Genomic DNA, 27,037 nt, shown 5'->3' on the forward strand with positions numbered 1-27,037 from the left:
AGCCCTGCTGGACCCAGCCCTACTGGGCCCACCTCCCAGGTGGCCAAATGCTGCCTCTCTGAGGGATTTTTACCACCAGTTAAACACAGAGTTACCATAACAACTCAGGGAGTGAGTGCTGATGGGGACAGGGTTTCCTTTGGGGGTGATGGAGTGTTGTAGAATTAGATAGGGAAGGGGGCACAGTTCTGTGAAGACACCCACTGAGTTGTGCCCTGTAAATGGGTGAAGTGTGCAGCATGTGCACCCGTGTCAATTTTTAAGATGCGAAAAATCTGGCACATTGGGGCCAGACGCACCTGGCTCAGGGTTCCCGCTTGACGACGCCTCGCAAGTGCAGCTCACTCTCAGCAGCTACGATGGGCTGCCCGTTCTGCAGGTGGTAGTCAATCAGGTGGCTGATGCTCTCAAAGAGCACATCCTTCGTCCGCACCTACAGGGCCAGAGGCCATAGCATCAGAACCACTGGGAGAGCCAGTCGGAGAGGCAAACTCTTGGGCCACCCTAGACCTGCTGACGGGGCACTGAGTTTTCACAATGCCTCCTGTAACTCATGTACAAATCTGAAAACCACTGGGTCAAAGACTTCAACCACAGAATACATGTGGACACAGGCTCCAAAGCTCCAGCACCAGGGGGCGTGGCTTCCTATAGTGGATTGCATGGTGCCCCCACCAAAAAAACATATGTCCACATCTTAACCCCCGAAACCTGTGAAAGGGCCCTTATTTGGGAAAAGCCTCTATGCAGATATGATTAAGGTGAGTTCATCTTGAAGGATAAAGAAAATGTGGTACATATATACAAATGGAATACTACTCAATCATGATAAAGAATGAAAGAGTGCCAATTGTGGAAACATGGATGGACCCACAGATGATCACACTAAGTGGAGTGAGACAAATACCACATGATATCATTTATATGTGAAATCTAAAATATGACACAAATGAACTTATTTTCAAAGCAGAAACAGAGTTACAGATGTATAGCACAGACTTGTGGTTGCCAAGGGGGATCAGGCTGGGGGAGGGACAGATTGGGAGTCTGGCATTAGCAGATGCAAACCATCATATACAGGATGGACAAACAAAGTTCTACTGTAGATAGAGCACAGGCAACTGTACTCAATGTCCTAGGATAAACCATAATGGAAAAGAATGTTTTTTTAATGTATATATGGAAACTTCCCTGGCTAAGAACCTGCCTGCCAATATGCAGGAGACATGGGTTCAATCCCTGGTCCAAGAACTAAGATCTCATATGCCGCAGAACATCTAAGGCTGTGTCCCACAACTCCTGAAGCCCAGACACCCTACACTCCATGCTCCACAACACGAGAAGCCACCACAATGAGAAGCCTACTCGCCACAACTAGAGAGAGAAAGCCTGCACGCCTACAGTGAAGGCCCAGCGCAGTGCAAAAGAAAGAAAAGAAATTCCTTAAAGAAAAAAATGTATATATGTGTATACTGAGTCACTTTTCTGGTCAGCAGAAATTAACAGAACATTGTAAATCCACTATACTTCAGTTAAAATTAATTTTAGAAAAAGAGTAAAAAAAGGATGAGTTCATCTTGAATTACTCAGGTGACCTCAAATCCAGTGACCTGTGTCCTTATAAGAAAAGAAGGACTGGGACAACACAGAGACACAGAGAGAAGCCAAGAGAAGCCCTGAGAAGCCAAAGGCACTGGGGTGATGGGTCCACAAGCCAGAGAACAAGAATTTCCAGCAACAAGGAGAAGCTGATGGGGGATCCTGAACCAGATCCTTCCTCAGAGCCACAGAAGGAACCAGCCCAGCCAGCACCTAGATGTCAGAAGTCCAGCCTCCAGAACTGGGACAGAACACATCTCTGTGGTTTGAAGCTGCCCAGCTGGTGATGGTCACTGGGAGGGCAGCCCTAGGAAACACACACACCTCAGGAATCTTGTGGACACAGATCCAAAACTCAGAACCACCAAATCTAAACACCGCCTGCATCTTAGAATGCTGAGAAAATTTCAGCAGACCCGGATGCAACACAGAGCACCCCCACCCCCACCCCCGGGAGGCTAACACCACTTCAGACAGAGGACACAGCAGTGAGCAGTGTGATTAGGTATGGAGGAGGAGATGGAGAAGGGAAGTGATAGAACAGGGGCCTGGAGCCGTGGTCCCACCTGGGCCAGGCTGCACAGTAGCCACTGGAGTGTGCCCTATTCAGGGCACCGAGCACACACAGCCCCCAGGGTGGTGTGGAGGATTCAGCTAGATGACATAAATTGTTGTTGTTTAGTCTCTTAAGTAGTGTCAGACTCTTTGTGACCCCATGGACTGCAGCACTCCAGGGTTCCCTGTCCTTCACTATCTCCCAAAGCTTGCTCAAATGTATGTCCATTGAGTCGGTGATGCCATCCAACCATCTCATCCTCTATCGTCCCCTTCTCCTCTTGTCCTCAATCTTTCCCAGCATCAGGATCTTTTCCAGTGAGTCAGCTTTGTATTTATCACTCAAAGACATCACTGTTTGTAAGATGCATTAGTGATGATAGAATATGGGGGGAAAGTACATCTTACAGTTGATGAAATATAGTACTTTGTAAGCCCTGAAAGGCCCTGAGATTGGAAAAGGTTCTCTAACCCCTCCAAATGCTTTATAGGCTGGGAAATCCTTTGTGAAAGCTAAAATTCCTCTAAAACTGGAAAATGCTTTGTAATTTTGAAGTATGTGGTAAGGCGAAACAGGATCTGTAAATATAAAGGGCTCTGTAATCTGAAAGATGCTTTATTAAACCTAAAGGGTGCTTAGAATGTGGGTGCCCTGATCTCGGACAGGGGAGAGAGGCCTGGGCCGTTCCCGCAGACCCGACATCCCCGTTAAGTCCCCTCCCCACCCCTACTCGCAGCCTCCAGCCCTGCCCCACACCAGCCCCCTGCGGGTCTATCTCTGCAGTCTCTCCCCTGCATCCTCAGCACCTGCCCCCGCCCCTCCCCCCGCGACCACCTTACCACGCCCTCAGGGTCCACCAGCAGCAGGTGCTTGGGCTGCCCTGCGTGCATGCCGGTGAGCACGTACTGCCCAGGGTTGGTGACGCTGTCCCTCACGAGGAAGTCCCCGTCCGCCCGAAGCAGTTTCTCCGCCGCCCGACGGCTCATCTGGCCATGGTACCAGGGCTCCTGACGCAGCTGCTCCTCCGTGGGGGCGATGGGGGCCCGGCGAGTCGGGGGGCTGGGCCACTGATCCTCCACGGGAAGGGGGGCTGCCACCGTGCCAGTAGCCACAGAGCACTCATGCAGCCTCAGGGCATCCTCGAAGGGTCCTGCGGGCGGAGAGAGTGTGGGCGGGAGAGGCCTGGGCTGTGGGAACCTGCTCCTTCACCCCTTACTGGTCCTGTAACTCAATATATTCTCTTGGATTTTCTAAGCATATGCAAAGAATGAGCATTTCTTTTTTTCCAATGTGCACACCTATTTCTTTTTTCTTGTCTTGTTACACTGGCTTCCTTCCCAATGTTTATTATGCCTCTTGTTTCATCATCTTGTTCTGACTGCACTGGCCAGGACCTCCACTACACGTGCCACCTCTTTGGTAGGCAACAGGTGTCCCTTTCTTTTCCAAACTCTAATGGAAAAGCTCCTGATGGTTTGTACAAGTTTCCTAGGCTCCCAGCAGGCACCAGTGTCACCCTCCCTGAGACGGTACCGCATAGCTCAGACGCCCTGGAGTGTGCAGTGACAGCCCTGAACCCTGCCCTGGTGTCTCTGCACTTGCTTTGCAACCCGCTTTTCTTCACTTCTGGTCCCTTGGGAATCCCTCCTCCCTGATTTCTCGAGTGATCCGAGTGATCCGAGAGAGATTGACCCAGCCTCCAGCTTCTAAGACATGTGACCAGTCCTGGCCAATCAGCATATGCCTCTCACGCTCCTGGCCTAGTGATTGGCTGGGAGAGGTGAGACCATGACCCAAGGAGGGCAAATCTGAAGCAGCCCCAAGACTTCTAATGAGAGCCTGGCAACAAGCATCCCGTTTCATACTAGGGTTGCTGGACCACCCGGCTGGGCACCCAAGCGGACAGCCTGCCTCAGGAGCTCACACCTGGGGCACCTCCTTTCCCATCTGAGACTTCTCTAAGGAGCCAGTGGGGCCACGGCAGGGGTTCATGTCACTGCCTAGCATGTCATCAGCCGGTGGGGGAGTGGAGCTTTGCAAACTTTGTGGAAGAAAGGATTTCCAGCTGGCTTGGGAGTTCCTCAAAGACCTCACCTGGGAAGGTGTCCTAGGAGTGGGAGACGACCCTGCCTGGGCCAGCACAGAGCCAACACGTCCAAAGTGCTCATGCAAAAGGATGGAGTTTGATGTTGTGGGAAAGAAGGAGGGTTCTGGACACAAACCTCCTTCATCCGATCGAGCCCTCTCTCAGGCTGGGGGAGGGACTCCACCATCTGCTAGGCCTCCCTTCTCAGGCAGGGGATTTCTGGCAACAAGCCAGAAGGGGCTTGAGCCTCCTCTCTCAGATCATGGATCACATGAAGAGGGAGCTTAAACTCACTCATCAGACTGAGGAGACCCAGAAACAGGGAGCTAGGCACGTCCACCCTGCAGACTGAGTCCCACAGAGAAGAGCCCACTGCATCCCCATCACATTCTTCCAGGACACGAACTAGCCCCTCCCACCAAACTGGGGACCCCCATGGAGAGGAATCTGGGTTACCCTCAGGAGACCGTAGGGTCCCACGGAGCAGGGAGTCCTAAGGGAAGCATACAGCATACAGCCCATCCCCCACCAGACCACAGGTTGCTCGGGCGTGGCCCCACCCCACAGGCCGGCCTGCCCCCACTTACGCATGTCGAACAGATCCTTCTTGGGGCTATCCTCGGGCCGCAGGGGCTCAGGGCCGTCCAGACCCTGCGTGTTGACGTACAGATGGTCCTCGTAGTCTCGGGGGCCCCGGGCATCCGCCTGCACGTAGCCATCCCCGGGCTGGGCTGGGACTGGGAAGTCAGAGGAGCGTGAGTTCAAAGGAGCACAGGGTCACACGGGGAAGCCCTGGGGAGGGGTCCAAGAGGGGCACCCTGCCCACGCCTGTGTCCCTCCAGGAAGCCTGCCCTTTAGTGCAGCAAGGTCGGGAGTGAAAAACCCCATGAGAGCCCAGCTTTGGGGCTCTGAGAGGCACGGAGGTCTACAGGAGCCCCCTACACACACACACCCAGGCTCACTAGTCTATCAGGCAGGAAGGTGGCCCAGGGACCAGAGCTTCCCAGTTTCAAGAGAAGGCAGAAACCCTGATGTTTATGTTAAATCTCCACATTTAAAAAGTAACAACAATAAGACTCTGCTCTCCCTATAATTATGTTATCAAGTGAGGCACAGTCAGGTCATTCATTTGCTTGTGTTCTATTTTAGAGTTTCCTTTCTGTTCTTTTCTAATTTTGTTTTGAATGTGTGAAGCATTTAAATGGTTCAAAAGCTGCAATTTCGTGAAACTGGTATCATTGGGTGAGTCTCTTCAGGGGTCCCTCAGTGTCCTGTGTGGATTCTACTGGGTCCTCCCCAGTTGGCCTCTGCCCAGCTTCAAGGCCTCACCCACCGTATCAGACTGTTGGACTTGTGCTGACCAGATAGGTGAAAAATGGCATCCAGGGGGACTTTAATTTCCATTTCTCTTATTTTGAGCAAGGTTGAGCATCTTTGTTCCAAGGACATTTGTGTATTTTCCCCTAGATCTATCCATCCATTTCTAAACATCTCCATTTTTAATCCTTGGCAGGGAAATGATGATCTTTTAGTACACTGTGGCCAAATCCAACCCAAGGGCCTGAAGCTACAATCTCTGCTTTATACCAGTTAAATCCTTAACCCTCATAGGCAGCTGGGCTCACACACAGCTCTACCCTCTGTTGGCATGACAGGTGAGTAAACTCTCAGTGCTTCAGTCTCCTCCTCTGCTGAATGGGGAGAACAGGAGTAGCTTCTTCACAAGTAGGGGTGAAGACCAAAACCTCTGGCAGAAGTTATGATTTGATAAAATTGCTAACATCATTACAGCCCTGGGTGGTTGATGGGGGCAAAGGGCCCAGTCTGCACAGAGAAGGTGCAGATTCTCCCAGCTTTGTACAGTCACGGTGGGATGAGAAAGAAGAAATCTCAGTTGCAGGGGTCCAGAGAGTGAAAATTCCTGGACATTGGAGTTGGGGCACTGATGTACTGGTAGGAGTTCTTGGTCAGAGACTTGGGGAAACCATGATATGAAGCAATAACTTCGTGTGCAAAAGCTCGTAGGAAATGCTAATGACCTTGGGGGTCAGGTGTGAGCAGCCCGTGTCCCAGAGAAATAGCTGACCAGGGCCAGATGATGGCTGGGCATCTACTTGGCACCCAGTGCCACATGTGTTCTTTAATCACAGGTGCTGGGAGCAGTAGGGTGCTGATGCTCATCAGTGAAATGCCCAGATTGTTTGGGAAAATCTTTTAAAAAAAAAAAAAAAGCCCAACACAGATGTCAGCACTGCTGTAAGGAAACAGGCAGCCACGGCAGGGCTGGTGGGCAAACAAACTGCCAAACCACGTCAGGGAGCCATCTGGCAGCTTCCCCTACTGTGACAGAGGTATGTATGCTGTCTACAGCTCAGCATCTGTGGGAGGGATACATGAGGGGAGCCAAGGGGGCATCTGCCACCGATCAAGAGGGGGCCACGTGGACAAGCAACTGCAGGGACAGGGGACTGGCACGTGGCCATTCAGAAGATCCCACTGAAGCAGCCAGAGCCCCTGAGAGACTGTGGGTACTCACAGCCTGTCCTCATTTCTTTGGGGGGTCCATTCACATAGGGCTGAAAGGAGACACACAGGTGCCAGGGGGTAAGCTCAAGACCTCAGAGCTGGGGGCTAAGGGGATTTTAGCCTCCTCTGTCTTTTTTAATGTATAACAGGACAAAATGCTCATGGGCTGAAAACTCAACCATTTTGTTAAAACCTCATAGTACCTGGTGGGCAGCTCTGTGATTTCCATCACATGGATCAGCGGCTGCTGTCCTGGGCACAGACTCTACTGAGACCCTGAACACAATGAGTGGTGGACAACTGGAGGCACTGCTGTCCTGGCAGAGCCCTAGAAAGTGCCCGGATGTCTGTGACCGAGGGGGGTCCTTCATGTGGTGGGGACTACATTGTGGTGAAAAAGGAGGGGGGCAGCTGCCTAGCACTGGTGCAGGGGTGAGTCCAAGATGGGCTTTTACCTGGGAAAGCCAGGTGAGGGATGGAGAGCACACTACTGTCCAAAACTAAGAAAGCGACGTATGTCTGAACTGACTTGAACATGCATGAAAATTCTAGAAAAACCAGGGAAACTACTACCAGTGGTTACCTGATCAGGGAGGTGGATAAAGCTAATGTGGGCAGGAGACTGACTTTTCGGTGGATGCCTTTTTATATGCTGGTGCTTTGAACCACTAACTGCAGTGTCTCTGTCCAACATGCAAGGAAACTGGTCACACAGACAAAAAGCAGATGCTGTCAAATCTCTAAGAGCCCAGGGAGTGACACAATCTCACTGGCCAGATGGAATGACCCAAAGAGGGGAAGCGATGTGAGGGATGGTGGGGACACAGGGACACCGGAGCAGTGTGTGCTGGCTGGTACCTGAGGGGCCTACGTCCCACTGCAGGCCGCGGGCATCTCTTCTAGCAGGAGAGGCTCCCTGAAAAAGAGAGCAAGGGTCCCCCTGCAATGTGCAGCCCCAGACCCCCAATCGCCCACCCCAACCCTCCTGTAAGTCAGATTCCAAGCTCAGCTCTGTACCCATCCCTCCCTCTTGGGCCTCCATCTACCCACAAGCCCCCACCTGCCTCTGCTGTAGCTGCATCCCCCAGCCCAACTTGGAAGGCCTGCCCCCAGCATATGCTGTTCCTTACACCTGGAGGCCCTTCCCTACACTGCTCTCCGGGGCAACTCCTATTGACCCGTTAGGGCCCAGCCCAAGTTCTGCCCTGGGACATCCTCCTGACAGAGACAGTCAGTCCCCCATGGACATTCTGGTCACCCTCCTCAGAAGCCCTGATTCAGTCATGGCTGTGGTCATTGTGTCAGTGTCTGAGATGGGAACCTTGTCTGGTGTGTCCAGAGAGGGCTCAGCAGACCTGGACAGTTTAGGGAGGAAGGAGTAGGGGGCAGGAGAGACCCTCCTCTAGGATCACGGAGGCGGGGAGCAGAAAGAAGAGCTAGGGGTTGAGCCCCAGGACTTGGCCCTTGGGCCCCCCTCCCCACAGGTGTGCTGAGGCTGACCTGGCCAAGGGCGCCGAGGACCCCCAAGGCACAGGGCTGTGTGAGGGCGAGCCTGGAGTCCACCAGCCCGCCCGGGGGCGGCTCCTTCCCAGGGAGGCTGTTGTAGTAGTTGTGTTCCGCCTCCTCTTCATCCCCCCAGGCCGAGTCCTCCATCCCGGTCAGCCTGCAGACACATAGCCAGCGGGAGCACGGGCCACAGCACAAGTTGTGGGGCACAGATGGCGCCGAGGTCCCCAGACTGAGTTGTGCACCATGGGGGACAAGCCTGACCCAGGGATCCTGACCTCTCCTCTATCTGCTGGGCGGGTGGTGGCGCCAGGAGCCGTTGCTGATAGAGGAACTGGGCGTCCCTTTCTGTCCACCAACAGGGGCTCTACACACGTCTCAACGGTTTGGCTAAACTAAGAGGGGCCTCCACCCATCCCAGCCACCTCAGCCCCACCGCGGCCTGGGCATGACACCAAGCTTGCATCCTAAACCCAGAAGCCTTAGGGTGGTGACACCATCAGCGTTTACAATGCCCTCACCCACTGGCCATGGATGGCATCTTCGAAATGTGTGCTACAGATGCTTATCCAGGCAAGTTGGCTCCTAAGAGCAAAACGGGGGAAGCCACAGCCTGCCCCTCAGTCAGGGGTGGACAGCAGGTCTCAGCGGGGCTCCCAGAGGAGGGCTTTGCGGCCAGGAGAGGGGAGGGGGTTGAGGTAGGCCCAGGTAAAAACCAGCGCTCATTCATGTACTAGGGGCGCATGATCCTGTGTGAAGGCCAAGGGGCAAGCTCAGCTATACACTGCTGGCTCTCATCTGTGCATATGGGACTCAACATGTCCATTCATTCACTCGCTACTCTAACCAGTTCCCATCTGTTCAGATATTTAAATAGCCGATCACAGGCCACTGCCTTAATTTGCCAGCCAGGAGCTCAGGATGGCTTCTACCCTGTTAAGCCACAGAACTGTCAGATGGTTAAGAGAACATCAGAAGAACTGCATCTGACACGTGAAAGTCAGATGGAATTCAGATGTTTGTGTCCATAAATAAAGATTGGCTGGCAGGTGGCCCACCGACTGCTCACACGTCCTTCTTGGCTGCCTTCCCGCTACCACGGCAGAGGCAGGCAGGCAGTCTGGCCCTTTGCAGAAGTGCCGGCTGCCCCCATGCAGACTAAGGATGATAGCATGACGGTCACTGCCTGGTGATCAGCTCCCTGAGTCCTCTACTCTGCTAGGACTGGAGATGTTGTTATCCTGGCATCCTCATGGTTGAGCAGTGGGCCATGGAGGTGGGGGGCACAGAGCAGGGAGGGGGCAAGGATCCAGCCCCAGGGAAGGGGAGGGGCAGGGCCAGCATGGGTGCTGGGGAATGGGGATAGAGGGGCAGGCCAGTACCTTTCCGGAGGGACGACGACCCTGGGGGGGCTGTGCAGGTACTGTTTGAAGCGCAGCTCGAAGGCTTGGCCCACGGTGCTGATGACGCTCTGGGCAAGGCCCTCGCAGCACTCCAGGATGTGACAGGCTGGGGGTCGTCAGGCAGCATCAGCGGGGTCTCGACTGGCTGTTGATCCAGCCCGCGGCCCCACCCGCCCCCACTGGCCTCACCTCTCTGGTTGATGGGGTCCTTGGCCACGTAGGCCACATAATCCGCCATGTCCTGGGGAGAGAGGGCAGCAGACACAGGAGTCCCAGCAACGTGGGGGTGGGACTGATGGGCACGGACAGGGCATCTCAGGGCTTTTGGGGACAGAGGGGCTGGAAGTCCACTCCCACCCATCTGGGGCCTTACCGTGTCACCACCGGACGCAAAGGAGATGGACTGCATGTGATGATTGGCGATGATCTGGCCAGAGAGAGACCACCAGTCATGGGGCTGCCGTTTCAGTTGGGGGAGGAGACAGGGGCTTGGGCCAGTCACTAGAACAGGGCCACAGTGGGGACCAGAAGGACAAGGGCATGGAAGTGGAGACGTCCCCTCGACGGAATGCCAGGATGACCGAAAGCCCTGCTGGATGGGGAGCCCTGAAGCCAGGGCAGGACGCAGAGACCCACAGTCACACGCCCACATACACAGGAAGACAAACCTGCCCCAACTGGTGGACATGTGCACACACGGGCACAGACATCCAATACAGATACACACAAAGGTACATGGGCTAAAAGCCTCACACAAACCACACCCTGCACGCACACACACACAAATTCCCCACTCCAGCTGTTCAGAGACACAACCACTCACACATTCAAACACACTCCAGCCCACCTTCACACCTTGATGCATCACACATTGGCCCTCACACCCTCCCACACAGACACCTAGGCACAGCACATGCACACCCAGACATTCACCACTCTCACATTCAGACACATGCCCCATGCCACTGTGGAGGCACTGAGGAAACAAAAGAAGGACCCACTGGAGGTTCCTGACTGCAGTCAACCCAGGCAGCCTCACCTGTGTGCTCACTTGCCTCCATTTGCTCATTTGCAACTTCATTTGCAACATCTGCTAATCAGTGTGCTCATTTGCATGAGTATGCTGATTTGCTTATTTGCATGTTTGTGTAGATGTGCTCACTTGCGTGCTCAATAGCATCTATCCGCCACCACCCACTGCTGCCCTAAGTGGTCATGTCCCTCCAAGACCCAGTAAGCACCACAGATGCCCAAGCAGGGCTCTTTCAGGGTCCCCAATGGTTCACTCAGCCTGTCACCCCTCAGGGATACTCAGGGCTCCCCCTAATCAACTCCCACGCAGGGAGGCCCCCACTGGCGAACTGCTCACGGTTAGCCCAGTGTGTTCCAGATAGAGTCCATGCAGGGGTGGACAGAGAGGTGAACGTGCTGGCAGCTCCCCGTCCCACAGCTTCCTCCCTAGGGGCAGTCTGAGCCCCCTCCCTGGGGCCCTGGCTTCAGCTCATCTCCTCCACGCTTCCCACACTCACACCAGACCACAAATCACAGCACTTCCTGCCCCAAACCTCTGAGGAGGATAGCAGTGCTGTCTGGAAAAATCCCAGGTCCTCACCAGGATCCTTGCTAACCTCTCGGGCTCTATCTTATCAGGTGACCTCTGCTCAATGTCCTCTTACCTCTCCACTCAGCGCCAGCATCACCACCTCCAAGGAGCCCTTCGTGATGCCCCTGCTAGGTCACAGTGCCCTGTGCATGCTCACAACCCATGCCTGGCCTCACAGTCCTCCTCAGAATTCATAGTTATTCCCTTCTTTCTGCACTTTTATTTTGGTTGTTTGTTTCCACCAGAAGATTCCAAGCCTCGGTCTCGCCTCCTCAGCAATGCAGACAATGGGGCCGAGACCTTCTTTGGGAGGCCGTCCTAGGAGCTGTGGAGTGAGGAGCAGCTCCCCTGGCCCCGCCCACTCGTCGCCCCGGTGTGACAACCTTGAGGCGACGTGAGGGCAGCGGCCCCTGGCCCAGGGCAGGGCCTCAGCATGTGTCCAGGTGAGCAGTTTACCCGCACTTGCAAGTGGAGTGGGCCGTTCCCACCTTCCCTCCGGGCTTCACCTGGGTGAATCCACAGACCCTCAGCCAGGCCCTAGTTGGCTGGCTGGGCCTGAGTGCGGGGCTGCAGGAGGCTGAGGGCGGGGCTAGAGAAGACCGAGGGCGGGGCTAGAGAAGGCCGAGGGCGGGGCGGGCGGCGCTCACCTGGCGCGTGGCCGGCACCGAGAGGTTGAGGCCGTCGATGGAGATGCTGACCGCAATGCTCATGCCCGCGAAGCGCAGGTTGCTCTTGCCCAAGATTGAGGCCAGGGCCTTGTTGGGGGCCTAGGGGGGCAGACGGCACGGGGGTTGAAGGGGGCAGCCTGGGCTTCAAGAAGGTGGGACCACAGTGGAACTCCAGCTGGGGCAGGTCCTGGGATGGCCAGGCGTCTCCCCCCTCACTTCCACCCGGGGATCACAGGCCCCTCACCCACCTTCTTCTTCCAGGAGCCCCGGACGCCAGGCACCGCCTCATGGAGCCGGTTGATGGCTTCCCTGTGTGGGCGGAGAGGGAGGGGGCTTAGAGAGCTTGGAGGAGAAGGGGCAGGAGCTCAGAGGAGGGTAAAGGCTCAGAGAAGGCAATGGGCTAAGGAAGGAGTGCCTTGCATCCTGAGGGGGGAGGGGCCCAGAGGACAGAGGGATGCTGGGGCAACTGGTGGCCTAGACGGGGACTCTCAGGCTCCCAGACGCTCACACCATGTGCCTGGCAGGTGCCCTTGCCCTCAGCTCTCCCCATCCTGCCCTTTCTTTCTCAGACACCAGCGGACCCCTGAGCCACAGCCCACTTGAAGGCACTGAGGTCAGATTTGGGGATGCTGGCACAAACCTTGAGCCTGGACCCCAAGTTCTGTGTGACCACAGGCTGGCCAAGATTCCCACCTGAGGCATGAGAGGATGCCCTCTGTTCTGGGGCCCCCAAGACAAGGGCCGAAACTGACCCCCCAGACCAAATGGGAGAGACTTCGTGAAAGGGCTCATCCCTGGGGAGGGACTGGAACTTTTACAGGATCCTGAAGGTCGGGCAGACACACAAGTTCTTAACAACGTCAGTGCTGCAAGGGGAAACCAAGCCCTCAGCCTGACAGGTGGGAAGGTCAAATGGAGCAGTAGCTCCTCAAAATGGGTAAGGCAGTCACATCCCCAGGTGCACACCCCGGAGAACGGAAAACACAGGTACACACAAAACCTCCACACATGGCCACAGAGCACAGCTCACAAGAGCCCCAAAGGTAGAAACCACCCAAATGCCCATCAGTTGAAGATGGATAAACAGCCCATGGTCCCTCCTATGCGTGGGAGCACCATGCAGCCCTGAAAAGGAGAGAAGCCCTAACACTGCCTACCACGTGGATGGATCCTGAAAACAAGATGCTCAGTAAGAGAAGCAGACACAGAAGGACATACAGCGTGTGATACCATCAATGGGAAAGATCCAGAACAGGCAAATCCACACACAGAGAGGGTGGTTTCCTGGTTGTCAGGGGTTGGGGGAGGGGGTTGGAGATGGCTGCTCACAGGGGCAGGGTTTCCTTTCCGGGTGATGGAATGTCCTGGAATTAGACCGTGGTCATGGTTGCACAGGGCTCCCAGGGTGGTACCAGTGGTAAAGCAATGGCACTAGTGGCACTACCAATGCAGGAGATGCAAGAGACCTGAGTTCAGTCCTTGGGTCGGGAAGATCCCCTGGAGGAGGGCATGACAACCCATTCCAGTATCCCTTCCTGGAGGATCAGGCGGACAGAGCAGCCTGGCAGGCTACAGTCCATGGGGCCTCTAAGAGTCAGACCTGACTGAACGACCGCGCCCATCGCGCGCAGCACCACCGCCTCCACTCCGGCACTGAGTGGCGCCAGAGCCTGCCCCAGCCAGCCTCACCTGGTGACCTGGGTGCGTGTGCTGAAGTCCAGGGAGCGCATGGAACGGAGCACCTCGATGCAGCCCATGTACTGAGGGGAGAGAGCACAGGTCAGCACCAGCCCGGCAGAGCCCAGCTTGGGGCCACCGTGGACCCAAGCCCCCTCCAGCGAGCATCCCCATCGGCCTCCCCTCCTGCCACCTGGGGCTGGGGGCCCACTGTGGACCCAAGACCCCCTCCAGTGAGCCCACAGCCCTCCCCTCCCGCTGGCGCTATAGCCCCCACCCCCATCCTTAGGACGATGCCCAACCTGGCCGCCCCCACACCATCCTGTCATTTTTTTTTTTTTTTCCTGTCTGTCATTTGCAGCCTGGCTCCTTCCCCAGCTCCAGGCTCCTGGTTGCCTCCTCAGAGCCACCCTCTTGACTGTGAGTTGTTCCCTGGAAGCTGGTAGATCCCTTCAACTCAGTCTCTCCTGCTCATTCTCTTTCTGCTCCACTAGAATGCCAGCCCAGGAGGACCGTGTCGGGGTGACCCTGCTCACTTCTATATCCCAGGGCCCAGGGCAGGGCCTGAGAGCAGATGGTGGGTGGAAGCCGTCTGGCCCTTTGCAGGAGGGAATGCTGACTCCTGCCTGGACCACCCTTTCCAGGAAAGGGAACTCAGAATCTCCAAAAGATGTTGCTCAGGGGCAGCTGGGGAAGGGGTACCAGAGATGAGGGCCACCAGTGCCCCCAACATGGTGTCTGCGCTGCAGGAGGGACCTGGGCCGGCCACATGCAGCGACCGTCATGTGATCACTGTCATGGATGGGAAACGTCCAGGACAGGCAGGCCCGCAGGGACAAAGAGTGGGTTCCTGGTTGTCAGGGGTTGGGGAGGGAAGGGGTAGGATCACTGATAATGGGGACAGACTTCCTGTGGGGTGATGGAATGTTCCAGAACAGAGAGAGGTGGTGATTGTACAACGTTGTGAAGGTACAAAGTAGCACTGAACTGTGCTCCAAAATGACTCATGGTTAATTTAGTTACGTGACTGTACCTCAACTTTTAAAAAATGATTCACACACACACATTTTGACCTTGAAACTCCATTTCTAGGACTTTATCTCACAGAAGCACCAGTCCCTAGGCACCAGATGTGGGTACAAGTGGCTGTTTCGGGGCACACACTCCACCCATCTCTGCAGGGCTCCAGTGGGCTGGTATTTACCCCCAGTCACTCTTGACTCTGCAGCCCAGTGCAGGGTGGCTGGAGTGCCCACCGACTCGCTTTGCCCTCCTGGGCTGGTCCGAGGGTGCCAGCCACCTGTCTGGTCCCAACACCTGATGCTGCTCTGAAGTCTCGCCAGCCCCAGCCTGCCCCTCCCTTCCCATGAGAGCTACAGCACTGAAGGACTGAGTAAGGAGTTGCAGACACCCCAAAACTTGACACATTTAGGGTTGCGAGGTCCAACCCAGGAGGCCAGGTTGGTATTTCCAATAAACGACGAGTATTTTCTTAGTGTAATATGTCCTAAATAATGCAGGAGATGTGCTTAGGCCATTATCTGTGCTTATGAGAACTTTACATTTAACCGGGCAGCTTGCATTTTTGCTAAACTAAATAAACCATGGTGCTGGGAAGGGAAGAGCTTGCCGTTATAAAAGGAAACAAAATTTTAATAAATTTATATGCAAATATCTCTACAATATGGCATCAAGCGACAGGAGCAATTAGAGCTCAGTGAGTGCCTTTTGTGTGGACAAGGGGGCCAGGAAAGAGCACACAAGTGTAAAAACAGCCACCAGCTCCTGCCCGCCCCCATCCAGGTCCTGGGCTGGCCTAGACGGAAGCAGAGGCTGGAAAGGCACCTGTTGCTTGCTCCCCGACTGCTTCTGGGGCCTCGTAACCCTGCCAGGCTGGCCTGCCTGATGACAAGACAAGGTGGCCTACCCCATCTCCCCAGCTGACATGGAGCCCGTCACCACGTGAACGAGGAAACCCTCTAACAGAGCACACATCTGAGGGGATGTCAAGGCAGCAGGGCCCCAGGGTGAGGGGTCTAAGCATCACCCCTCAACTAGTGTGCAGCCCACCCTGGCTCTGCAGCTAAAATGTGGCTGAAATCCTCCTGTGCCCCAGTCCCTCCCTGGATGAAGTGGGGGCACAACTCAGCTGTGCAGGAGAGGAGATGGGCTAGGGGTCCCATCCTGGGGGACAGAGAGCAGACCACAAGGGCACAGAAGGTGAGGAGGAGGCCAAAGGAGCGCCAGGCAGTGATGACATTGGTAAGTCACTTGTCACATGCAGGCCTGATCCAAGCTCACTTCACCTGAACCCCCGTGATACAGTGACAAACCACCCCCAGGAGACAGAGCCCCAAGGACATGAGGCAACCTGCTCAGAGTCACTACTTGTAGGCTGCAAGGGCACAATATGAGCCCACATTCTGGGCTCCAGGATCACCTGCAGTGTCACGCACAGTGTCACCAGCCACGCAGGCAGTGTTATTGTTCAGTCAGTAAGTTGTGTCTGACTCTGCAACCCCATGGACTGCAGCACGCCAGGCTTCCTTGTCTTTCACCATCTCCCAGAGCTTGCTCAAACTCGTGTCCATCCAGTCGGTGATGCCATCCAACCATCTCATCCTCTGTCATCCCCTTCTCTTCCTGCCTTCAATCTTTCCCAGCATCAGGGTCTTTTGCCATGAGCTGGCTCTTCGCATCAGGAGGCCAAAGTATTGGAGCTTCAGCATCAGTCCTTCCAATGAATACTGAGGGTTGATTTCCTTTAGGATGGACAGGTTTGATCTCTTGCAGTCCAAAGACACAACTGATGCTTTTGAATTACGGTGCTGGGAGGAAGTGGTAAGGCTGCAGCAAACTACACGCTTGGGGCCAGACCCCCCTGGAATCCAGGGCTTTTGCCTGAAATGCCCCAATTTGTAAATGATGACAAGAAATTTTTATTCTTAGGACTTCCCCGGTGGTCCAGTGGGTAAGAATCCGCCTGCCAGTGCAGAAGATGCAGGTTCCATCCCTGGTGCAGGAAGATCCCACATGACAGGGAGTAACTAAGCCAGAGAGCCACAACTACTGAGACTGCACTCTAGAGCCCACGTTCTGCAACAAGAGAAGCCACTGCAGTGAGAAGCCTGTGGACCGGAACCAGAAAGTAGCCTCCTCTCACCGCAACTAGAGAAAGCCCACGTGCAGCAACAAAGAATCAGCACAGCCATAAATAATTATTTAAGTTTTAAAGAACTTTTTTTTCTTCTTTATCTCTTTTTAAAGACATCCTTATTTTTAAATAGAAGAGAGAAAAAGAAAGCAGAGGTCAAATTCAGCCTTGAGGCTGCCAGGCGGCATGACTTCTGATCCAGAATGCCACACTCGCAGGAGGCCAGCTATGGAATATGGACAGTGACCCACAGGAGGGCTTGTCCATGTCCCCACCCCCAGAACCTGTGAGCAGAGCGTTAGTGGAACAGGGTCTCTGCAGATACAGCCAGGCTCAGGATGTCAAAATGAGAGTCCTGGATTCAGGACTGGTCCTTAACCCAGTGACCGACGTCCTTACAGAAGGATGGCAGAGGGAGGGGAGCCTGAGACACAGATGCGGGGGATAGGGCTGGGGCCTGTGGCCCCCAGAAACTTGGAGAGAGGTTCTGCTTAGAGCCCCAGAAGGAACCAGCCCACCAGCACCTTGACTTTGGACCTCCAGAACCAGGAGAGAAAACATTCCTGTGGTTTTCATTGCCTAGTTGAGGCCGACAGAGAAACTCTGGAGGGAGACCAACCTTCCCCTCTGCAAATGTAGAAATCGAGGGAACCCAGAGCCCACCCAAGGATGTAAGGGGAGAAATCAAGTTAATGTGGGGAAACTGGGGCCCAGAGAGGGGAAGGGACCTAGGCAAGCTCACACAACAAAGTAGGGAAGACACAGTACAAGCATCCAGCTTGCCACTCTGCCCAAAAGACCCCCCATGGCTCATGGTGCCATAGGCCCCACACCATTATTACTCAGTGTCTTCCTTCTAAACTCCATTTGTAAACAGAACTGAGGTTATTTCTAAAGGCCACTGTAGGAAACCACCCCAAAGTCTTTACACCAGTGAAGGGATAAGTAAAATGTCTCTCAACATATTGGAATATTACTCAGCCCAGAAAAGGAGAGAAGCCCTTACACTCGCTACCACGTGGATGGACCCTGAGAGCATGGTGCTGAGTGAGAGCAGCACACACAGGGTGTGATCCCACTGATGGGAAACGTCCAGAACAGGAAGATCCACAGACACAGAGAGTGGTTCCTGGTTGTCAGGGGAAGGGGTGAGGGTGACTGTTGATGGGGCTTCCTTTGGGGTGCTGGAATGTTCTGGAACTAGATTATAATGAGTGTTTCACAAATCTATGAGTGTACCAAGAACCTCTGAATTGTACAGCTTAAATGAGTGAGTTTTATGATACTAAAATATATCTGCTTTTTTAATATGCATGAGGAAACAAAAGGAGAAAGAAGAAAGAAAAGGAGATGTGCATGAGGTAAAAAGGAAACTGCATATTGTTACCATAAACCTCGGGTTTGATGCCTAGCAGTGCTTCCTAATAACCATTAAAATAAACATATAATTATCAAAATGAAAAGACCCGTTCAGGATGAATTGCTCATTTTTGCTAAGCAAGTTAGTGGAAGTTCGTTGGGCTCCAGGCCATTTGCAGAGTCTCAGAGTCTCCCCGCTCCTAGAGGAGGTTGAAGAACAGAAAACCTGGACTCTGGTGAGAGGGGCTGGAGGGATGCCAGCAAGGGAGCCCCAGGACTGTGCACAGAACCACCTTGCAAACTTGAGCACATCTACGTTATTCTTCCATTTGAAGTCTGTCCCCAGGAAAGTACATCCCTGTGTGTGTGTGTGCATGCTCAGTAGGTCAGTCATGTCCACTCTTTCTGACCCCACGGACTGTAGCCCACCAGGCTCCTCTGTCCATGAAATTCCCCGAGGGAGAATATTGGAGTGGGTTGCCATGCCCTCCTCCGGGGGAATCTTCCCCTCCCAGAGATTAAATGCGAGTCTCCTGCATTTCCTGCATCGGCAAGTGGGTTATTTACCACTTGCACCACCTGGGAAGCCCACAGGTATGTGTTAATTTTAACAGAAACAAATGAGGCCTTTACCAGAGAGAAACGTCCCCTTAACTGAGTGCAGTAGTCTCCGGGGGCAGCCGAGTGAAGCACCGCACCCTGGGTAGCTCAGAACAAGAGGTCTGGCATCTCCCAGTCGGGGGGATCTGGTATCCAATGTCCAGGGGAGGGTCCCTCCTGCCTTCTCTAGCTTCTGGCAGCAGCTGGCCTGGTCTCACAGACACATCTCTCTGGTCTCATCCTCTGTGGTCACACAGCCCCTCCCTATGTGTCTGTGTCCAGTTGTCCCTCCTCTTATAAGGACCCCTGTCACAGAAGGTCCTGGGCCCCTCCTGACCTAGGATGACCTCATCTTGACCTGATTACATCTGCAAAGACCCCATTTCCCAATGAAGTCACATTCTGGGACCCAGCGGACATGAACCTGGGGACGCCATCATCACCCATACACCAAGCGATCCAGCTCCCAGCAGCTGCATCGGTGACAGAGTGCACCTCCAAGTCCCCTGCTGAAAACGCACAAGCTGACCTGGCCCACAAGCATCGTGAGCCCCATTGAGGGCTGACACAAACTGAGGGGCGGCCTGCAACATAGCTGGGGTGTGCTCCAAAAGCTGGGGAGCCCCTGGCGTTGAGCACTGGGACACCCTGCACTCCCACTCATTGTGGGTCCCCACAGAGCATCCTCCTGGGTGCTCATGTCTGTGAAAAGCCCTTTCCAGTCACTGCTTCAACCGAATCCTTTTTACACAGAACTCGAAGCATTTAGGGCATTTGTTTGTTTACTTTTCTACTGTGGACAAAACATAAGTAACATTAAATTTATCATTTTAACCATTGTTGAGTGCACAGCTTGATGGCACTGAGCACACTCACATTGTCGTGCAACAATCCCATCAGCTCTAGAGCTTTCTCATCTTCCCAAACTGAAACTCTGACTACCCGTCCCCTTCCCCAGTCCTTGGCCCCACCATCTACTTCCTGTCTCTGTGGATCTGATGCCTCTAGAACTTCCTGTGAGTGGAACCAGACAGTGTGTGTCCTTCTGTGTGTGGCTTCTCTCACTGAGCATCACGTCCTCAAGGTTCCTCCAGGTTGCAGATGTCAGAACCTCCTTCCTCTTTAAGGCTGAGTAATATTCCACTGTGTGCATGAACCACGTGTATCTGTTCATCCATCAATGAACACTTGGGTTGTTTCCATCTTTTGGCTGTTGTGAATCGTGTTGCTATAACTATGGGTGTGCAAATATCTGTTTGAGTTCTTGCTCAAGTGTCATAAGGGGAAAATACTTATTTTCTATCCTAGATGTACAGACATACACACACTCAACCTTACTCATATATCCAGCCATATATGTTTAGGCCTCCTGCTTTTTGGGGTATTTACCAACGAATAGAATTTCTAGATCATGTAGTAATTCTCTGCTTAACTTTTTGATATAGTGCTTTTGTTTTTATTTTTTGGCTTCACTGTATGGCTTGTGGGATCTTAGTTCCCTGACCAGAGAGTGAACTTGGGCTCTGTGCAGAGTCCTAACCACTGGACCACCAGGAAATTCCCTTGGTATGGTTTTAATACATGCTGAATTTAATGAAACTATCTCATATGCTGATAGAAGGCTTCACTTTCTGATATTCAGGCTCTATTGGGGTTGTCCACTATTGTGGAAGCTCACATCACCCGCAGTGGCACTGGAGCTGCCACAGTAATGCCTGGGATCAGTCTGTAGCTGTTGCGTGAGGGCAGCTCTGTGCCCTGTGTGTCAAGGGGAGAGAAGCCCACAACCTATACCCTGAAATATACTCTAAGTTATTGTGAATTGCTGTCCCTGTGTTTCTCCTTTTTATTGTTGTTTTATTACATCGTGGTGGTTTGGGGGGAAATAAATGTGCAGGTAGATGTTATATTTATATTTGATGTTCATTTCGGTGTGTTTAATCATTCATTTGTGTCCAACTCTTTGCAACCACATGGACTGGAGCCCACCAGACTCCTCTGTCCATGGGACTTTTCAGGCAAAGATACTGGAGTGGGTTGCCATTTCCTTCTCCAGGGGAATCTTCCCCATCCAGTGATCAAACCCGCATCTCCTGCATTGCAGGCAGAGCCATCGGGGAGGACAGAGGGTTAAAACACTGGTAATAAATGAGCTGTGGCTAATGTGACAGGATTGCAAACAGTTGGCTTAAGCTGGTGGTTCTCAAACATGAATGGGTGTCGGAATCACCTGGAAGGCTTGTAAACACTGATCACCAGGCCCACTCCCAGAGTTTCTGACTCTGCCTGAGAATGTGCATTTATAATAATTTCTCAGATGTCTGGGCACCCCACTCTGCTCAGCATTGGTTCAAGCCGATTTGGTGGCCCGTCTCCCTTGCCACGAATGGAGTTTGACACTCCGGCAGGTAAGGTGTAGAAAGAATGGAAGGAATGCTTTCTCTTCTCCCAGTAGACATGGTTGGATCTGCATATGACACCTGGTGCTGTGGCTGCTCTTTTGTGACCATGAGGACAGCTACACCAGCAAGCTGAAGATGGCAGTGTGAAAAGACAGAAGACCTGGGTCTGCAGGGATATGGTCAAGTCACTGAATTAATCCACCCTGGAGCCATCCTACTCCTTGCCTGCAAGGAATCAGCTGTATTTGCAGCTAAAATACCTGAGACAAGTTAACCTCCCACATTCTCGGTACACGCCCACTTACAAAAACCTGCCTTCAGGAAACACTGGGTGGCCCAGAGGCAGCCAGGCCTGGGACCCTGAGGCAGCCCTCTGTCTCTCTGGGCCCCACTGAAAAGTTTCTTTGAAAAGAACTCGAGAGGGCATGATGACAGCACCCCGAAGAGCAGAAAGGGCTTGTTGTTGGAATTTTCATGAACGTGTGAGAGTGCCACGTGCCAGGCAACCACGTGACCTCAGCTTAAAATGGAGCAAAATTAAAGGTGAGTTCTTCAGCCGCACCTGCCCATTCAAGTGTGCATGGCCACACATGTGGCCACCAATGGGACAACACGGAGCCAGAACATTCCATGCCATGGAGACCCTCCAGGCAGCACTGGTCGGGGCCAGTCGCACGTGCAGTTTAGGGAACATCACAAGACATAGTCTGGGGCTTTCCAGGAGAGGCATCCTACTCACAGAAGGACCCAGCAGTCAGGAGGGGCCTCTCTTCTGCAGGGTGAGGGGGCAGAGGTTCTAATCTGGGACAGAAAAGGCGCAGCAAGGCCAGATGCCTCTTGCCCAGGTGAGACGGGCGGGTCCTCCCTGCCTCCTCCAGCATCTGGTGGAGCCGCCCTCCTGCCTGCCCTGCCCCAGGGCTGCACGGCCAGTGCCTACTGCTCCCTCCTCCACGCGTTTCCAGGGGCCTGCTCTCACGGCCACCAGTCTCTGGATCCAGGGTGACCTCATCCTACCTAACGACACCTGTGAAGACCCAGTTCCCAAACGAGGTCAGGAATGAGAACAACTAGAGTCCGTGATGAGGTCACCGAGCTGGGAAACTAATCAGCCCCAGGCCCCCAACCACCAGGGCCTCTGCTCCCACAAGAGGATCCACGTCCTCCTGGTTCTAAGCCACTCTGAGTCGTGCCTGTGGTGAGGCTGCTGATGGTGCCACAGCGGCCACGACCCTTGCCAGGTTCCTTGACATGGCTGCACCTCAGGTCCTCACCTAGAAACTGAGTAGAAAACCTCGGGATGGGGGAGAATTCAACCGGGGGCTTGACTCCACGCTCATGTCTAGACCAGATGCCCTGAGGGCATCACTGCTCGCCAAGCCTTCCTATTCTTGTTTTGAAACAGGGACCGTTAACAGGGTTTCGTGAGGGTTCTATGATATCAGCTAGGTGAGTCAGCTGCTGTTTTAGCTTCCTTTTGCTGCTATAACAAATTAACACAGATTTAACATAAATGTATCCCCTTATAGTCCTGAAGGTCTGGAGCCCAGCTTGGATCTCAGGAGGCTAAATCCCAACATGCCAAGGCTGGGCCCTCCAGAGGCTCCCTGCTTTTCCAGCTTTTCACGGCCCCTCCCTCTATCCTCACAGCCAGCAAAGCAGCATCTCCTGTCTCTCTGCCTCTGACCTTCCCCCCTCCCTCTTCTAGGGACCCTTTGATGACACTGGGCCCCCTGGGAATGCACGGTCATCCCTATCACAGGGGCCTTAACTTAATCCCTCCTGCAAAGTCCCCTCTGCCCTGTGAGATGACATGTCCACAGGTCCTGGGACCAGGATAGGGGTGTCTCCGAGGCTGCTGGTCTGGTAGTTACTCTGCCACTCAGGTGGCAGCAGGTTCGGGCTGGAGAGCGGCTTCCGTTCTGGGTCTGGTGCTGGATTCTCACCAGGTGACAACTCAGCCTCTCTGGGCCTTGGTGTCCCCACCTTACATAAGTGGGGACAGCACATTCTCTCCGGAGGACCTGGGTCGCCCCCGTCGGCCCCTGCATGATTTGGGACACAGCTGCTCCCGCCTTGACCTTACACGTCTCTGTGAACCAACCTGGAGGGGACTCATGGCTCTCAGAACACCTGGGGGCTGTGGGTGCAGAGACTGAGGCTCCCAGGGGAACAGAGCCGGACACTGGGGCTGATTCAGACTCCCCACCTGTCCCCCTTTCAGGGCAGCCACACCAGGGCCCATCTCGAGCACAGACGCTGTAGCCCCTCCTCCCCACCCCCACACTGCCCTGCTCCAGGGCATCTCCCAACAGTGCCCCCAACAGTGCCCCAGCACCCCCTGGCTCTCTCTGCTGCCCTGCCAGCCCCACCCCAGCCCACTTCCACAGGAAAGCTCCTTTCAGCACCAACGCTGCTCTGTGACCCTGCCTAGAACCATCCAAAGCCAAGCTTGCCCACACAGCCCCCAGATCTTACTCCTGTGCTCCTCTCTCTGCACCGGCCCCACCACATGGGTCTCCGGCCAGTCCCCAAACCTGCCAGCTGAGCCCCTGCCTTGGATTCCCTTTCCCCAGTTGTTTCATGCCTAGGGCCTCCGTGGCTTTAGGGCTCAGCCTAAATGTCATCTCTGAGGGGCACCCCACCCACCAACCCTGCTAAGAGCAGCCAGCAGTCTCTGACATCACTTGATTGGAATTTCTGCACAGCACCTGCCAATATCTGCCACTTCCCTGTTGTTTGTCTATCTCTTGTTTATTTACCATCAGTCTCTCCCTCTAGAAACCTGAGCCCCATAAGAGCAGGGATCAGATGGGTGGGCCCCATTTCCTAGCATGCCATCAGCACCTGGCAGGCTCTGGCACGCATTATTAATAAATGTCTGCAGCGTCGATGGCAACGTCCAGACCACTGAAACAGTCCAAAAGCCTGCACCCCAACAACATGAGCATCTGAATTCTGAGCACTTCTAATCCCCACAGCCACGGCCTCCGAGGGGATGTAGTGGGAAGCCCAAGGCATTGCCTGGGAAACATCTCGCTACAAAATCAGTGTTGAATCCAGCGAAGCTGAGATTCAGCAAAAGAAGCGGCCATGACCAAGTCAGAAGACTCCAGGAGAGAGGAGCAGGTCTAGAATGTGAGGCAGCCTGAGGCCTGCTGGCCAGTCCAAAGCTCTTCCTTTCTAACCCACTCCCAGGGAAGCAGCAGGCCTGCCTGGACCACACTTGGACGTGCAGAAAGTCAAGGCCACTGAGAGCCACCACAACACAGCACCACAAACTGGGGACTTAAAACAACAGAAATGTAAGCCTGGCCCTACAGTTCTGGAGGCTGGAAGCCAGGGATCCAGGCGTGGTGGGGGCCCTGCTCCCTGAGGGGAGGGTACTTCCAGCCTCTTCCAGCGTCTGGCAGTGGCGCGCGGCCACCCTGGACGCCCCTTGATTTGTGGGTGCGTCACTCCATTTCTCTCTTTGTTGTCACGGGGCCCCTCCCTGAGCGTTTGTGTCCGAATCTCCCTTTTCTTAGGAGGATAGCAGAGATCGCAGTAGGGCCGCGGTACTCCAGTGTGACGTCATCTTAACTCGATTATATCGACAAAGACTCCATTTCCACATAAAACCATATTCTCAGGCTCAGAAGGTCAGGAATCTGAGGAATACTAGTCAACCTAGTATGGGGTGGGTGGAGGGAGGCTGTAAAAGAAGCGAAGACAAAACACCACACGCAAAGACACAGAACTCCAGGATCCTGGTCCCCAGCCCAGACTGAAACGCTGTCAATATACATCGGACTCTGATGTGACAACGAACTGTGGGTGGGCGGAGTGGCCGGTAGCCTGGGGCGTGAGGAAGCATTTCACGGCGAGGCATCCCACGGGCCGCTCGCCGCTTCCTGATGGTTCATCAAAACTACCCACAGAGGCAGAGGTTCATATAAACCCAGGACAAATAAAGACCTGCTTCTCTGCAGCGCCTTCCGAGGCCCCGCGATCTCTCACTTGGAATCAGGGACCTAGCGGGACTCGGCCCTTCTGCACCCCACGTTGCCCACGGTCTCCGACCCTTCTGTCTAGAGGGAGTTTTCAGTGGGGATCTGGGTACCCGGCCGCCCCCACCCGCGTCTTCCGTCCCCAGTCTCACCCAAGAAATGGGGGGCTACGCCTAACCTGCGCATGCGTGCCCCCCTCCCACCAGCCGCCCTCTCCCCGCCCCTCCCCACGTGACGCCGTGGGAACCTGGACCCCAGCGCCTCCTGGGTGGGGGTGGCCAGCAGAGCACGGCGTGGCAGTTGGGGTCTAGGGTGAAAGCGAGAGGAGAGATGGACAGACACCTGGCTTCCCGGGTCCAGAGTGTCCAAGAGAGAGAAGTGGGGGATGGGAACCCCCGTGTGCAGACGGAGGCTCGGGGGAGGACGCGGTCCCAGGGTCCCGCCGACGCACTCACCCTAACGACGTAGGAGACCCCGGGCCCCAGAACCCTGGCGTCCGGGTGTAGCCAACCGTGCGCTGGCTTGTGGATGAAGCTGCCTTTGCGGATCCACTCGTCGGCGGAGGCATCCGGGGGCCCGGTCGCCCCCCGCGCGCCCCGCGGTCCCCGCACCCCGGCGGCCCGGCAACGGCTGAGGGCAGGCAGCGGGCAGGGCGCGGCGCAGCGCGGCTCGCAGGCGCCCAGGACCGCGGCCGCCAGCGCCGGGACGCCGGCCGGGCTGGCCGGCTCGGGGTCCGGGTCGGCGGCCCCCGCGCCCCCCGCCGCCCGCGCCGCCGCGGGGCCGCGGCTCAGGAAACCAGCGGGGGCCGCAAACTTCCACTGCGGCATGCGAGGGAGCAGCGCGCAGAAGGTGGTGGGCGCCTCCGGTTCCGGGGCTGCGGGGGGCGCGGGGGCCGCGCGCCCGCCGGGACCCTGCGTCATGGCCGCGGCCGCCGGACCGAGCCCGACCGGGCGCTGCGCCTGGTGCGGAGGAGGCCCTCCCGCTCCCGCGCGTTCGCTCCCCGCCCCCGGCCCGGTGATGTCATCCGTCCAGCCCAGCGCGCAGCCGCGGGGGGCTGCGCCCCTGGGACCACCGGCCCTCGGCGCCCCGGTGCCCGGCGGGGAGACGAGAAACTGAGGCCCGCCGGAGGCACGGGGCTAATTCGGGGTCTGCAGCCTGGGAGGGAGCGAGGTTTCGAACCCAGCACCCGGGCGGTGACCCCTTACTTAGCCCTCCACACGTCCCCCAAGTTCCTAGAAGGACGGAGGTGGGAGAAACAGAAATCTCCTTTCTTCTCTTTTCGAAAGGAGGAAATTGAGGTCTGGAGAGGAATGGAGGCTCAGTCAAGGCAGGAGAGCGCCCCAGACCCCCAGGTCGTCCCCCTCCCTTCCCACTGCTGCTGACGGAGGAGGTACTTGAAAATCAGGCCCTGCTAGATTTTGTAACTGGGAACCTGAGATCAGCGAGGGGAAGGGATGTGCTCTGGGGCACACAGCGCACACTTGGACCCAGTCCGGCTGGCTGCGTCCGAACGAGCCGAGTCCCCGCTACGCGGCCTCGCCCTGGGCCTCAGTTTCCCCGGCTGTAAGCCGGGGGAGCGGACCAGAGGGTCACGGGCTCCTCCTGCTGCGTTTCTGCGGAGCCGCTTCCAGCGTCCACCCAACAGAATCCCAGGACCCAGCCTCCCGGACGGGGGCTGGCCGGTACCCCCGGCCTCTCCAGCCCCGCCCCGTGCAGGGCCGGCTGCCGGGAAACAAAGGGAGGGGGCCGGAGCCGGACCCGGTGGGGATGGAAGCAAAGGAGTGGTGAGGCCGCGCGAGACCGGATCGATAAATTAGAGTGGTGAGATCACCGCTCGGCAGCCGCCCGCGGGCCGGGGGAGGAGGCTGGGGATGCGGGCCCGAGGCTCGCGCGCGCGCGGCCGTGATTGGCC

At 55.3% G+C, this 27,037-nt stretch overlaps 1 protein-coding gene across 1 annotated transcript; it reads right to left on the reverse strand.

Moving 5' to 3' along the window:
- Nucleotides 1-304: 304 nt before the first annotated feature.
- SHC2 (SHC adaptor protein 2) lies at nucleotides 305-26,045 on the reverse strand. The gene is made up of 12 exons (XM_052643701.1): nucleotides 25,581-26,045; nucleotides 13,637-13,707; nucleotides 12,196-12,256; nucleotides 11,927-12,046; nucleotides 10,050-10,103; nucleotides 9,866-9,917; nucleotides 9,656-9,782; nucleotides 8,268-8,430; nucleotides 7,626-7,683; nucleotides 4,829-4,978; nucleotides 2,995-3,305; nucleotides 305-433 (listed from the first exon to the last, which is right to left on the reverse strand). Exons 1-12 carry the CDS (start codon nucleotides 26,043-26,045, stop codon nucleotides 305-307), a joined length of 1,761 nt encoding a protein of 586 aa, XP_052499661.1.
- Between the last annotated feature and the right edge of the window lie 992 nt (nucleotides 26,046-27,037).

This window comes from Budorcas taxicolor, chromosome 7 (genome assembly GCF_023091745.1).
Source record: "Budorcas taxicolor isolate Tak-1 chromosome 7, Takin1.1, whole genome shotgun sequence".
Taxonomy (NCBI): Eukaryota; Metazoa; Chordata; class Mammalia; order Artiodactyla; family Bovidae; genus Budorcas; species Budorcas taxicolor.